The following is a 14446-nucleotide window of genomic DNA, read 5'->3' as shown; positions in this document are numbered from 1 at the left end:
ATATGAATTGTTCTAATGGAGGAAGTACCAAGTAACTTTGTATTCGAATCTTTTATGTTATAGTACTTAAAGAAGTACCACAATAATAGGTAAAACCATGAAGTTGGAAGGGTTAAAACTTTTTCCTTTCAGCATTTATTAATGTTTTAATATTTCACCAACTATATTTAGGACTTGAAAATCTTTTTTGAAGACATGTGGTGCCACATCTTCAACGTTTTCATTCCCATATAGAAGATGGCACCACAATAGTGCCAACTAGTAACAGTTAAAACATGGATTGTTCTAATGGAGGAAGTACCAAGTAACTTTGTATTCGAATCTTTTATGTTATAGTACTTAAAGAAGTACCACAATAATAGGTAAAACTATGAAGTTGGAAGGGTTAAAACTTCTTCCTTTCAGCATTTATTAATGTTTTAATATTTCACCAACTATATTTAGGACTTGAAAATCTTTTTTGAAGACATGTGGTACCACATCTTCGACTTTTTCATTCCCATATAGAAGATGACACCACAATAGTGCCAACTAGTAACAGTTAAAACATGGATTGTTCTATGGAGGAAGTACCAACTAACATTGTAGACATGTGGTACGACATCTTCAACGTTTCCATTCCCTTGTAGAAGAAGGTACCACAATAGTGCCAACTAATAACAGTCAAAACATGAATTGTTCTAATGGAGGAAGTACCAAGTAACTTTGTATTCGAATCTTTTATGTTATAGTACTTAAAGAAGTACCACAATAATAGGTAAAACCATGAAGTTGGAAGGGTTAAAACTTCTTCCTTTCAGCATTTATTAATGTTTTAATATTTCACCAACTATATTTAGGACTTGAACATTTTTTTTTGAAGACATGTGGTGCCACATCTTCAACGTTTTCATTCCCATATAGAAGATGGCACCACAATAGTGCCAACTAGTAACAGTTAAAACATGGATTGTTCTATGGAGGAATTACCAACTAACATTGTAGACATCTGGTACCACATCTGCTACGTTTCCATTCCCTTGTAGAAGATGGTACCACAATAGTGCCAACTAATAACAATCAAAATATGAATTGTTCTAATGAAGGAAGTACCAACTAACTTTGTATTTAAGTCCATTATAATCCAGTACTTAAACAAGTGCCAAAAAAAACTAAAAACAAGAAATTTAGAGGGTGAAAACTTCTTCTTTCCAACCTTTATTAATGTCTTAATTAAATTGAAATCTAGAAAATATTTTCCAAAGACATGTGGTACGACGTCTTGAATGTTTTCATTCCCGCATCGAAGTTGTGTACCATAAAAATGACAACAAATAAGCATTAAGACATGGAACCGGTATTTCTCATACTAGACCCGTTCGTACTACTACAAGTAGTTGTAGTACCGCTCTCGCTTGGCGGGAACGAAATCCCGCGCTTTGTGCCCATCTATGCGGACATCCCTCGGGTTCCCGGCGAATGGTACCGTCCGTGTGGAACCAGCTCGGAGATAATGGACTCTCGAGACACGGTCTCTTGAAATGGAACCGGTTTGTGCGCGTGCCCGTGTGGTCGCTTCGTGATTACGTGACACGATCGGCGGCCTGGGCCTTCTCGATATTGGTGGCGGAGATTTTTACGGGTTATAAATTATTACCTGCACTAAATTACGTAATAATTGTATTGTACTGGTACACGAAATAAAACAAAGGAAGACGAAAGACATTAAAATGTTCTGAGTGAACGGAAAAGGATGCTTTTGGTTCTAGATGATCTAATAAAAAACTTCTTTAGTACTTTAGTACTTGTACATGTATCTTTAAAGGTAATAATTTTTATTTTTGGTCAACATTAATAGAAAAAAATATGTTTTAATAGATTTAAAATCATTTCAGCAGAATTATAAATAAGCTAATTGTAAGTAAAAGCTTAAAAATTTCATTTCCATGTGAAAAGAATATTGAATTGCTTCAGCTGCATTGTGCATTGTAACAATTGTTCAGAGAAAATTATTAATTTTACATTATGTCGATTACATTAAATATAAATTATATAAACAAGAATAGTTTCTTTTAATTATTAAAATAAATATCTTCTAATTATTAATAATTGTTATAAAAATGTGTAGAAAGTCGTCGGTTTTTCGTTGAATTATATTGCTATTTAACATTCTCCAATTTCCTACAATAAACAATTACCATCACCACTAATGAATCAAGCCACAATTTACATCAGCAAAAAGAACAATAACGCAGGAATAACGGCAAATCGAAAAACACATCTAACGTTAGCAGTAAACATAAATAAATATACTGATCCAGTCGGTTGTAAATCACTTCGAAAGAAGAAGAGAAGAAGAAAAAAAAAACACGATCGGATGGATAATCCTGCGGACACGTTCCCGGCAAAAGCATCGTCGGATTGATGCCCGGCAGTCGCCGGACCGGTTTCTCGGATGCTCCGATGGACCGATGGCCCGCAGGCTGGGCCGCACCGAAGATTCCTGCCCTCGGCGGCGAACAAAGCGGCAGCTTCTGTCCGCACGTTGGTCGCGTGCCCAAGCTCGAACATTTATTTGCAATGTTGCAATTAATTATGGTGTCGTCGTCTTCCTGCGATTTTGGTCGACTATATAAATTTAATAAATAATTAATTAATTCTACCTATACTGCAGAAAAAAATCCATATGTTATCCAACATATATAATGTTTTAATTATTATAATTAATTATCATTAAATTTATTGTTTTATTTCTTTAGAAATATTAATTTATAATGAATTATAAAATAAAAAATATGAAAATTATCACTTATTTACTCCAAAAAATTCGTATAACTTTTTTAGTATAATTTAAAAATACTTTTTAATTTAAAAAACAAGAAAAGATAATAAAATCTTTGTTTTTCTTAAGAAATTTGTTACAATTTTAAATAAAAAACTAGTATAATAATAAATATATATATAATGTAAATTTTCATTGTATGTGTATTTAGTATAAATTAAGTGTATTTTATAATTTTAAATAAATGTAAAATATAATAATTATGATTTTAACTTTAAAAGTGACAAAAATTATACAAAAATCTTCAAAAATATGAAAACTGCAGTTAATATAATGATCAACAATTAATGTAATTGATTGTAATTAAAAATACATTTAAAATCATTAAACTTATTGTTTTATTTACTAAAAAATAATAATTTATAATGAAAAAATCATTAAAAAATTTGAAAATCATCATTTAATTACTTCAAAAAATTCATATAATTTTTACATTGTAATTTAAAAGTGGTTTTTTCCTATAAAAAGTAATAAAAAATGATAAAAGTCACAATTATGAATGAAAAACCATCAAAGTAAAATAAAAACAATAAGTTGCAGAAATATCTTTTTAAAAACAAAATAAATGATAAAGTGATTTTTGTGATTTAAATATATCTTAAATAACAATAATAAACTTACAAATATAACAGACACTTGTGATAATCTCTTTATTGTTTCACAAAACAAAACAAAACATAAATATAAACAAATATTAACCCAACCTAACTGTGCTGCTTCAGTGTGCAGTGCTGCCAACCACACGCGCCTAATGTACCTACACGACTCGTTGACGAAATAATGCGGTTCCCGGGCAATATTTATTAGTCTCATTTTTTAAACTAATAAAGTGTAGATTTACACGACTATACATTTATTAGCATGCCTAGGCATTGATCTAATAAACTGTACTGTCAGATTGTAACAACGAGTCCCGGTTTTCCCGATATTCCACAAAACAGGAATCAAATTTTTCCTAGCCGAATTTCTATTTGGGTGTGCAGTGCTGGCAACCACAAATTAGTCACAATATCTTTTAAATCAAAATAATAATTGTAGATTCTAATAATTATATATTTTAAATGTATATTTGTTTTAAATATTACATAATTTTAATTAAATAATTATAATTTATTTACTTCAAAAATTCGTATAATTTGTTACATTGTAATTTAAAAATGTTTTTTTCTTGTAAAAGATAATAAAAAGCGATAAAAATTTTGTTTTACTGGAGAAATTAGTCAAAATTTTGAACGAAAAACTCCCAAAGTAATAAATAAAAATAATAATAAGCAGAAATTTCTTTTAAATCAAAATAATAAATGAATATATTAATAATTGCATGTTTTTCTTATATTTTTAGTTTAAACTGAGAACATAAAACATAATTTTAATTAAATGTAAAATGAAATTTTCATAATTATAATAATTAACAATTAATATATTATACTGTAATTAAAAATACATTAAAAATAATTAAATTTCCTGTTTTATTTCCTAAAAAGTAATAATTTATAGGCATAAAATCACTAAGTAATTAAATCTATGAAAATTTAAACAAAGACTATTATGAAAATTTACAAAAAGTCTTGTAAATATTTAATTAATATTTGAAAATGTGGATTAATGTTAAAAGAACTCATTGTACTCCATATTCTAGGACATATCTTTAATAAATATCAAAGTTAATAAACCTAACAACTAAACATTATTAAAAAAAGGTGTGTAGACAATTGTTATTGAACACATAACATAGGTTAACCTTTAACTGTTGTCCCAAAAATTATCACAGTGTTAGCCAAATCCATACACGACAAATGCGGGCACTTTCACTTCTGATCTCATTCGTCGAGGCTTCCTGCGAATTGCCAGCGAACATTCCAATGCAACCCGTATTTTTCTTATTATTTATTATTAAACCGTTTAAATCATACGAATTCATTCATAAACAAGCACGCACACAAACGTTATGTTACATGCATCGATAATGAGTTAAGTACATGTTTATAAGTGATTGTACTCGATCATGTTGTGCGACTTGCAATACTAATCAATCGATCGTAAATCGAGATTGTTCCTCCTTTTACGGTCACATCTTGAATTCTAATTAAATTAATCGTTCATTGTGTAGCTTACTTACTTACTTAAGTCACTTAAGCCAAAGAACTATGAGTTCTACCAGTTTTGTTGTTAGTTTGAATGCCTCAATTTATCCGCATTAATGTGTCATAAGTAGCCGAGATAAGATCTCGATATTAAACCGCGTATGATTAAGAGCCCCGCACTCACTGAAGGGCGAAGCCAGTTCCCAAGGAAAAAATGAGCCATCCTTGATCGCGGGTTCACATGATGGGAGGAAGATACGGTCCGTCTCACTTTCCCATACTTCCCTTCTTCGGCTCTCAACGCCAGACGCTTTTTTCCAACTTATTGCTTGATACTGGTTTAATATTGATATTAATATGCTGCGTACACTTGTCATTAATCCGGTGTGAAGACATGGATATATCTTTGCAAACTGATCAAACAAATAGCTTTGTTCACATCCAATTATCATAGTTATGACTGGCTCAAAATGTTAATCTATCTTTCTTGTACATTTTAAAAGAAACCAGAAGTAATTCCCATCAGAAGTATCCTTTTAACAGCCAAATAGGTACCTTCATTCACTCCAATTTGATTAAGCTCATTTTCATGTAAACTAGTGCAATTTAAAATAGATCCAAAAACGTCGAAAGGTATAATCAGATGGTGAAACGAAATGAAGGGTCAAAAGCGATAGTTTAATTGTAAGACCTGCCAAGCCATTGTTGCTGTGAAGTCACGGGTCACCGGATGGCCGGAAATAATAATTACAGATGAACAGGTTAGTTCTGCATAATCAACCACCTTCCTGTTTCTAGGTTCTTAAAGATTGACGAAAAGATCTTGGTTTACATTGTAAAGGAACTAAACGGAAGGGTTGTCGAAAACCACTCTTGTTCAGTGAGCAAGAAAACTTTAAAATAGGGGGAAAATACTTCAGAACTTAGTTAGGTGATTTCATTGACAAAAAGGAACCTTTTTGACAGAAGAGTCAAGATCTTCTTGGCCAAATCTTCATCACTGAGCTTTCAAAAGTGAAAAACACCTGAATAACTAGTTTTGAAATTATTTTAAGACCAAACACACGATTTCCCATTTAAACAATTCTTTTATCTCATCTTTATTCACCATTGTTTGACTTATCGATCAGTTTCATACACAAGCAAGCAAACACAGAAACTGTGCTGGTTGTTATAAACTATAATGGGCTCGGTCTGATGAAACATTTCCTATAATGTTACGTGAAATAGGTAATTATAATCAACAGGCCTCGGTGGCATGAATGGCATGCATCAAACGCGGGGACGTTCATTTTTTTTCTAGTAATTACCACGGAATGCGGATAAACACGCTTGATGGGTGGATGGGTGTTTTTATCAATTTATAATGGTAAACAGTTATTGGTGATTTAACAACTCAACGTTTAAACTGAGTTTTCAAATAAAAGCCTTTATTAGTTGAGCTTAAAAATCGATGATTGGGAAATTGCAATCTTCTACTTTAATTTCCATCTGGTAATTACCTGAAATGCGAAAGGAAATCCTGTCCTGACTTCGGTGCGCATCTTCGAAACAATTGGATCAACGAGTTTAGACGTTTAAAAATAAAATTTGCCGAAGGCAAAACCTAAGAATTATATTATAGTTAAGTTGTACAAAAATTCAAATTAACTTTCCCATAACATTCGTCAGCACAATGGACACAATAGAACGGAAACGTCTTGTTTTTGAATTTTTTGGTGGTTTCATTGTAAGACAACCGCTTCTTGGGAAAAACGGAACTGACTCACTACTTACTTTTAAAATTGAAACGTATTATTATATTTGTTTGGCCATTACCATTTAATTTGGGCACTTTACGTTTTTATGTCGGCATTTAAATTGTAAATTAATCTGTTAATTTTTGTTAATTGGGTCAGACAATTAAGTATTAAAGTTTGGGAGAATTAATGGCTTTTGTAGACGTTCATACTTAAAACTTAAATTTATTTTAAGAATAAGTCTAGTCAATTGAAGGAAGTAACTAGTACACATATAGGTCCGAAATATTTTATTGCTTTGAGTTTGAAAAGTGTTATTTCGTCAAAACATTCCCAGCGGTGGTGCCGACCAGCTTGCGCACCTCCTTCTCCAGTTTGAACAGATGGTCGTCCTCCACGTCGGGAAACACATCCCTCATCACATTCGCCAAACTGAAAATATATTCTGTGTTCAAGCCGGTGGCACCCACCGAGGTGGCGATCTCCCCGGCTATCTCAGCCAAGCTGGCCGTACCGGCGTACTGCGGATTCGACTCGTTGCCCAAATAAACGACGATCTCGAACGGTTCGCGGTCAGTTTGGGTCGGATGGAACGTGACCTCTTTCCGGTCGTAACCGCAGCCCTCGCGCTGATCCAGGTGCGTTATCACCTCCGTCGTGTTCTCGTCCTTTATTCGGTAGGCGATGCCGTAGACGCGGGCGTCCGGCTCGCCCTGCAGCAGCGTCACGACGCGGCCGGGTCGCTCGGGGGTTCCCCGGTGGTCGATGCTGTACTGGTAGAATTTGCGCTGGAAGCCGGTGATGTAGCCGGTCAGTTTCTCCTCATAGGGGAAGTCGACGCGGAACATCAGCGAGCCGTAGCCGAATATCCACATTTTTGCGACGCGATTAGAAATGATGGGGCAGAGTTTGGGTCATATTTGTATAAAAATTGTAAAGTTTTTGGCTTATAATGACATAATGACAAGTGATTTTTGACATTCAAACATTTTTTAAATAACAATAATAAACTTACAAATATAATAGACATTTGTGATAATCTCTACACAAAACAAAACAAAACATAAACATAAACATAAACAATGTTATTCTAACCTAACTGTGCTGCTTCGGTGTGCAGTGCTGCCAACCACACGCGCCTAATGTACCTACACGACCCGTTGACGAAATAATGCGCTTCCCGGGCAATATTTATTAGTCTCATTTTTTAAACTAATAAAGTGTAGATTTACACGACTATACGCTTATTAGCATGCCCGGGCATTGATCTAATGAAATCTGTTGTTCGATTGTACCAACGAGTCCCGGTTTTCCCGATATTTCACAAAACAGGAATCAAATTTTTCCTAACCTAATTTCAATTTCGGTGTGCAGTGCTGGCAACCCAGGCCCCCATGTAAGTTTTGTTATTTAAACGTTCGAAACGAAGGTTGAGGAGACAACGAGTTGAACGGCCCTGAAAAGCCTGGATGTCCCCAGGCCGTTCTGACTGGCTCGTGCCCGTGGACCTTTCTCTTTCGCGTGTGATTTTTCGAATGCGTGTCGCATAAGGTCAGTATTCAAGAACTCTCATAGCGTACATTCAAAAAATATATTTTGCCCCATTTTAACGGTCATATCCGTTTAATTACTGAACGGCGAAAAAAAGCAATTATGTCGTAATGACTGTTTAGAATTAGTGTATGTATCCTCTTGTCGGCTTTTTAATTAGAACAACGTTTTTGTTTCTTGTGAGAACACGGAGGGGCCAATTATCTTCTCCATTGTTTCCATTAAACTAGACGGAGCAGCCACTTTGAACAATGCACTGTTTGAATTGATCGATAATCTAAAATAGTTCGGGCGTTCCAGTCCAAATCGGACGTGATTTTTTTTGTTTGACACGTTCTTAAAGGAGTTTCTTTGTTTTTAAGTCGTTCCAAAAAAAATGTTTAACTATATTTATTCTTTTTTAGTTTCCACACATCCATTTAAAATGTAAAACTACTCTACATTTTAAAAAAAAACCAGAGCTGCTTCGTTCTTCCAATAATTTGCTAAATAGAGTAATAAATCATATAAAAATATCGACTTACCTGTACAGCACTATTGAGAAAACAATTATTCTGTCCCGGCCCATTTAGCAGACCTTTGGTGCTGGTAAAGGTCATGTTGTGGCACGGCGACGCTATAGACATTGGCATGGCGGCAGGATTCATTGTCTTATCCTTTTCAAACGAAGGTGGTCATTGTTCGCATCACACTACATGGTTTCTAAAACAATTAATACAAAAGAAAGTTATTAGTTTTAAAGTGTTCTCAAGTTAATTATTTTGGCAATTTTAATATTTATTATCTTGAACTTTATTATTAGTACGAACACTTAATAAATCATGAGTCAGACTGAACGTGTTTTCAACAGAAACAAAACCGAATCTTAATGTTTATTATGTTTTCGACGTCGGTGTGTATTTCGCTAATAACGTTTCATTTGGGAGTCTATTTTTGGACGCACAACACACAACATTATTGACCTGCATCGGTCCAATATACTTGGATAAACCATTAATCTATTTATAATCCACGTGTTCCACCAAAAAATGTGCGGAAGTCAATGTTCAAAGTAATTTTTATATTTTCAATCACCGCACACCGAAAACCTGTAATGTTAAGTACAATTTTATGTTTTAGTCAGGAAATTACCCACCCCAAACAGATGTGTTGCTGTTCATTGTCAATTAATTAAAGTTAATGCTCATTAACTAAATCTTTCCTCTGTGAACAACAGCTTTCAAACGTAAAGAGTAACGTTACGTCTGCTTTTTATGTAATAATATTACTTATTATTTAGACAACACGTTATAAATTAATTTAAATTACAGTATTAAAATCATTTCCCTCAATATTAAAAACATCAGTCATGATGTCAAATATATATTAATACTTAAAAATGAGAGGTACAAATAGTTTTAACAATTATTTTGTATATTTATCTGAAAATTAACTAAAAGTAAAAAATTATTCAAAGTTTTAAACACAAAAATGAGATGTGAAACTCTATTTTCAATAATTATCTTGTGTATTTTTCTGAAAATTAGATAAAAGTAAAAGTTTGAAAGCTCTTTAAAGCATCAAAATAATAAAAAAAAGTCAATTGACAGCCATTAGATTAGATTAAATACTATCATTAACAATATTAATAAAAATAAACATTTCGTTGTAGTTTTTAATAAAATGATTTAAAAAATTTAGTTATTGTGGGATTACCAATACATTTTAAAGTAGAGGGGATAAATGTATAGTAAATTGTGATAAGTTGCGCAGCGACATCTACTTTTAAAAATGACATATGAATATTTTCTCCAACTTATTATGTAAATTATTATAACCGTTGTCTATATTCAACAAACGCCTTCACATTGAATGATTTCAAGTTGAAAAACCTGAGCAAAGACGAATAATTATTGTACAAATAAAATAAACACACACATTAGAGTTAGATGGAGGCGTGGAGCCCACTCCAATCCACTTTTCATGACGCCCAAAAAATTTTTCGGCGTTTCCACGTTTCTAAATACAGAGAATTAAAGAGTAACGAAGCAATAAAATTTTATTGTCCCGTTTCTACGTGCCTTACAGTATTTTAAGGCGCACGTGGCCCCGCGTACGATTTCCGTATTACCGATTAGGAGGAACCCTTCGACCAACCGGACCTGGCCAAAGGAACCTGCTCGTGACCTGTTTCGGTAAGTACCACCTGCTCGTACGTTTTTAGTCTGGAACTTGAACATTTCACGAGTATTGAATCTTGGCTGAGTTATAATTTTTATGAAGATCTCGTTACTCTGACAGAACTAGATATATTCCCACAAGACTTTCGTAACAATAACCAATAGAATGGAACGTATAGTGTATAAGTATCGATTCGATAAAATTGGAATTTTAATGCCATTCCCAAAAGTATCATTAACTTGAGTCATTTTGTGATAATGGTGTTTTTAATGTGTTTTTAAGCAAAATGGGAGACTTTAAATACAATTTATTATAGTGCAGAATGGTAAATATTAACAAATACTTAAAAAATAAAGTCTATATGGTACTAAAATAGAATGAAAAATAAATAAATTTATTGAGTACAATAATAGGAGCTAAAACACTGAAGTAAAAGTTGTTCCTGTAGAAAAAAGTCTAATAAGATCCAAGTTTATTTACTAAAAATTCAAATATTTATAAAAATAATGTACAAATAATGTAAAGAATTCGTTTTAAAACAATATAATCAACAAATAAATCATCTACTAAAATAATAATATAAAACACAGAAGTAAAAGCTGTTTCTATGGAAAAATTCTACTGAGACCCAAGTTTATTAACTAAAAATTCAAATATGTATAAAAATAATATTCAAATAATGTAAAGAATTGAAAATTAAAAAATACTTATAAAAATAAATGTTAATGTCTACATTTGAAATAAAAATTTTACCTACAAATAAATTATCTTGTATTATAATAAAAGATAAGACATAGAATAAATTAAAATTTAGTTTCATTTTCAGTTTTATTACATTGAGATTTCATAAACAATTCATATTTTTGTAATTTTGTAAAGCCTTCAAACATTTAAGTACATGGAATAAATTAATATATTGCTTATTAAATGCTATATGTTATTACCTATTCTTTAAAGTAAAAGTTGTTCATGTGGGAACACTCTAATAAGACACAACTATATATTTATTTATTAAAAATCTAAATAATTATAAAAATAATGTACAAAAATACGTTTAAAATAAAAATGTTACCAGCACAAATGAAATATTTATTTAAATAAAATGGTAAGAGAAACAGAATATACTCAAGTTTAGATTAATTTATTATTTTATTACGTTGTTATTTCATCAACAATTCTTATTTAATTAATTGTTTAGAACCTACAATAATTTAACTATAAAAAATAAACTCAAAAATGCCTTATTAGATTTTTATATCTGTCCTTTTAAGCAACGGTTGTGCATGTGAGAAAAATCTAATAAGACACAAGATTATCAACAAAAAAATTATATATTTAAAAATATAATGTAAAAGGGTAACAGTACTTTTAATAATAGTTTTATAACATTTTATTTGAATATTTTATGAAAGATGCTCTAATTTTAAGAGATTTAGAACAAAAAACTAAAGAATAAAAGTACTTTTAATTAATATTTTGTATTATATTTTGAAATTTACCCTAAAAAACACAAATATATACAACAATTAATATTATTTTACATTGTCTTTTGAAAATTATACTAAAAAACAAATTATTTATGGCTTCTAACTAAAAATGGAGTATGTATGTAATTTTAATAATTGTTTTATATCATTATTTAAAATATACTCTAAAAAATAGAGTTATTTAAAGTTTTAAACAAAAAAAATTAAAGGGTAAATATACTTTTTATAATTCTTTTATACTATTTTCTGAAAAAGACAGTAAAAATAATTAAGGTTTCAATCTAAACAATGAAAGGATAAAAGTACTTTCAATTATTATTTTATATTGTCTTTTGAAAATTAAACTGAAAAACAAATTATTTATGGTTTCTAACTAAAAAATAGAGTATGTAAGTACTTTTAATAATTGTTTTTTATCATTATTTGAAAAATACACTAAAAAATAGAGCTATTTAAAGTTTTAAACAAAAAAATTAAAGGGTAAAAGTACTTTCAATTATTATTTTATATTGTCTTTTGAAAATTATACTAAAAAACGAATTATTTATGGTTTCTAACTAAAAAATGGAGTATGTAAGTACTTTCAATAATTGTTTTATATCATTATTTAAAAAATACTCTAATAAATAGAGTTATTTAAAGTTTTAAACAAATGTAGTATTGTAAAAGTGCTTTTTACAATATTTTTATACTATTTTCTGAAAAGTACAGTAAAAATCAAAATTAATTAAGGTTTTAATCTAAAAAATTAAAGGATTAAAGTATTTTCAATTAGTATTTTATATTGTCTCTTGAAAATTTACTAAAAAACAAATTATTTATGGTTTGTATCTAAAAAATGGAGTATGTAAGTACTTTTAATAATTGTCTTATATCATTATTTAAAAATACACTAAAAAATAAAGTTATTGAAAGTTCTAAACAAAAAAAATTAAAGGGTAAAAGTACTTTTTATAATATTTTTATACTATTTCCTGAAAAGTAGAGTAAAAATCAAAATTAATTAAGGTTTCAACCTAAAAATTGACAGATAAAAGTACTTTCATTTATTATTTTTTATTATCATTTGAAAATTATACTAAAAAACTAAAATATTTATGGATTCTAACTAAAAATGGACGGTATAAGTACTCTAATAATTGAAATCAAAATTAATTATGGTTTTAAATTAGAAAATTAAATTGTAAAAGTGCATTTAAATATAAGTAACTATTAACATACAAAGAATAAATACAATTTCATCAACAATTCATATTTACTTAATTATAAAAAATACACTACAAATGGTATTCAAGTATTTTTTTAAAAAATAATATAAATCTGACACAAGAATATATTGCAAAGGGAACTAAACCATTGAATAAAGTGCGGACTAAACAAAAAGAAAAGACACAAAAAATATAAATTAAATATGTGTTCTAACTGATAATGGAATACCCTGAATATCTTTATCTCTCAGGAATTAGTCCCAAAACTAAAATATTCAAAATTTTGACTACCTGTCCCACAAAGTAAACATCAGACACGTGCTAAAAATCCAATGGGACACGGGGGGCACATAACTAAAAATCCACCTGTCACAGTCGTCAGTAAAACCACCCTCACCGTCGACCGCACATTTCAAAAATACGAACCGGACACGACGAAAACGTTGGAAACGGTAGAAACGACAGGAACGGTTCGGCGGCGTTACCAGTGCGGCCGAGCAGAACAAAGTCCCCCGTACGAAGACAACAAGCAAGAGTACCAAAGCAAGACGTTGTCCGCGATCTATGATGCGACGGCCCAACCGGAGGTTACGTGCCTCGCTCTCGCCCCGCACTCACACACACACACACACACGATCCGGTCGATTACCTGTTGAAACGACGGCCGAGGAAAATTCGGATTTTTTTCGACACCCGCGCACCGCTTTTGTTACGTCTTGTGGACGGGCCTCTGCATCATTTATTGGGTGTAATGGTGGTTCTGGAGGCTCCGTGCCTGCTAATTACTGCCGTTAAGTATTAATAACAGTCTTCTGTTGATCCTTGCGGTTACTTCTTGGGGTAATAATAATGATTATTATGAGTATTGTTAATTCCTATGTATGTTCAACTTGCAATTAAATATAATATCTCTATTTTATATTATTTTCTGAAAAGTAGTCTCAGAAACAAAAGGTTTAAACCAATAAAATGAAAAAATGAAAGTACTTAGTAAATTTATTTGAAGTTTCAGACTGATAAATGTTGATTAAAAGTACTTTCAATTATTATTATATACTATTTTTTGAAAATTACCCTCAGAAACAAAATTATTTAAGATTTAAACCAATAAAATGATAGTACTTAATAATTATTTTATATTTTTTTCTTAAAAAACTTAAAAAAAGTAAATTTATTTGAAGTTTCAGACTGAAAAATGTTTAGTAAAAGTACTTTCAATAATTATTACTTGCTATTTTCTGAAAATTACCCTCAGAAACAAAATTATTTAAGATTTAAACCAATAAAATGAAAGTATTTAATAATTATTTTATATTTTTTGTTTAAAGAACTTAAAAAAAGTAAATTTATTTGAAGTTTCAGACTGAAAAATGTTTAGTAAAAGTACTTTCAATAA

At 30.6% G+C, this 14446-nt stretch overlaps 1 protein-coding gene across 2 annotated transcripts in view; it reads right to left on the bottom strand.

The window, feature by feature from the left end:
* Positions 1-13502, bottom strand: part of LOC109605007 (uncharacterized) — a 42552-nt gene extending 29050 nt beyond the window's left edge. Inside the window, exons 1-2 of one of the 2 annotated variants that reach the window (XM_049964078.1) lie at positions 13342-13502; positions 8720-8897 (exon numbers count right to left, since the gene is read on the bottom strand). In XM_049964078.1, the coding sequence (XP_049820035.1) occupies positions 8720-8842 (123 nt within the window). In that variant the 5' untranslated portion in view covers positions 8843-8897; positions 13342-13502. Of the gene's footprint in view, positions 1-8719; positions 8971-13341 lie in introns of those variants that run through there. The other variant, XM_020021568.2, reaches the window with a different exon arrangement.
* Between the last annotated feature and the right edge of the window lie 944 nt (positions 13503-14446).

Source organism: Aethina tumida, chromosome 3 (assembly GCF_024364675.1).
Source record: "Aethina tumida isolate Nest 87 chromosome 3, icAetTumi1.1, whole genome shotgun sequence".
Lineage (NCBI taxonomy): Eukaryota > Metazoa > Arthropoda > Insecta > Coleoptera > Nitidulidae > Aethina > Aethina tumida.
Note: the sequence above shows the minus strand (reverse complement) of the source record. Positions and strands in the feature narration are given on the sequence as shown.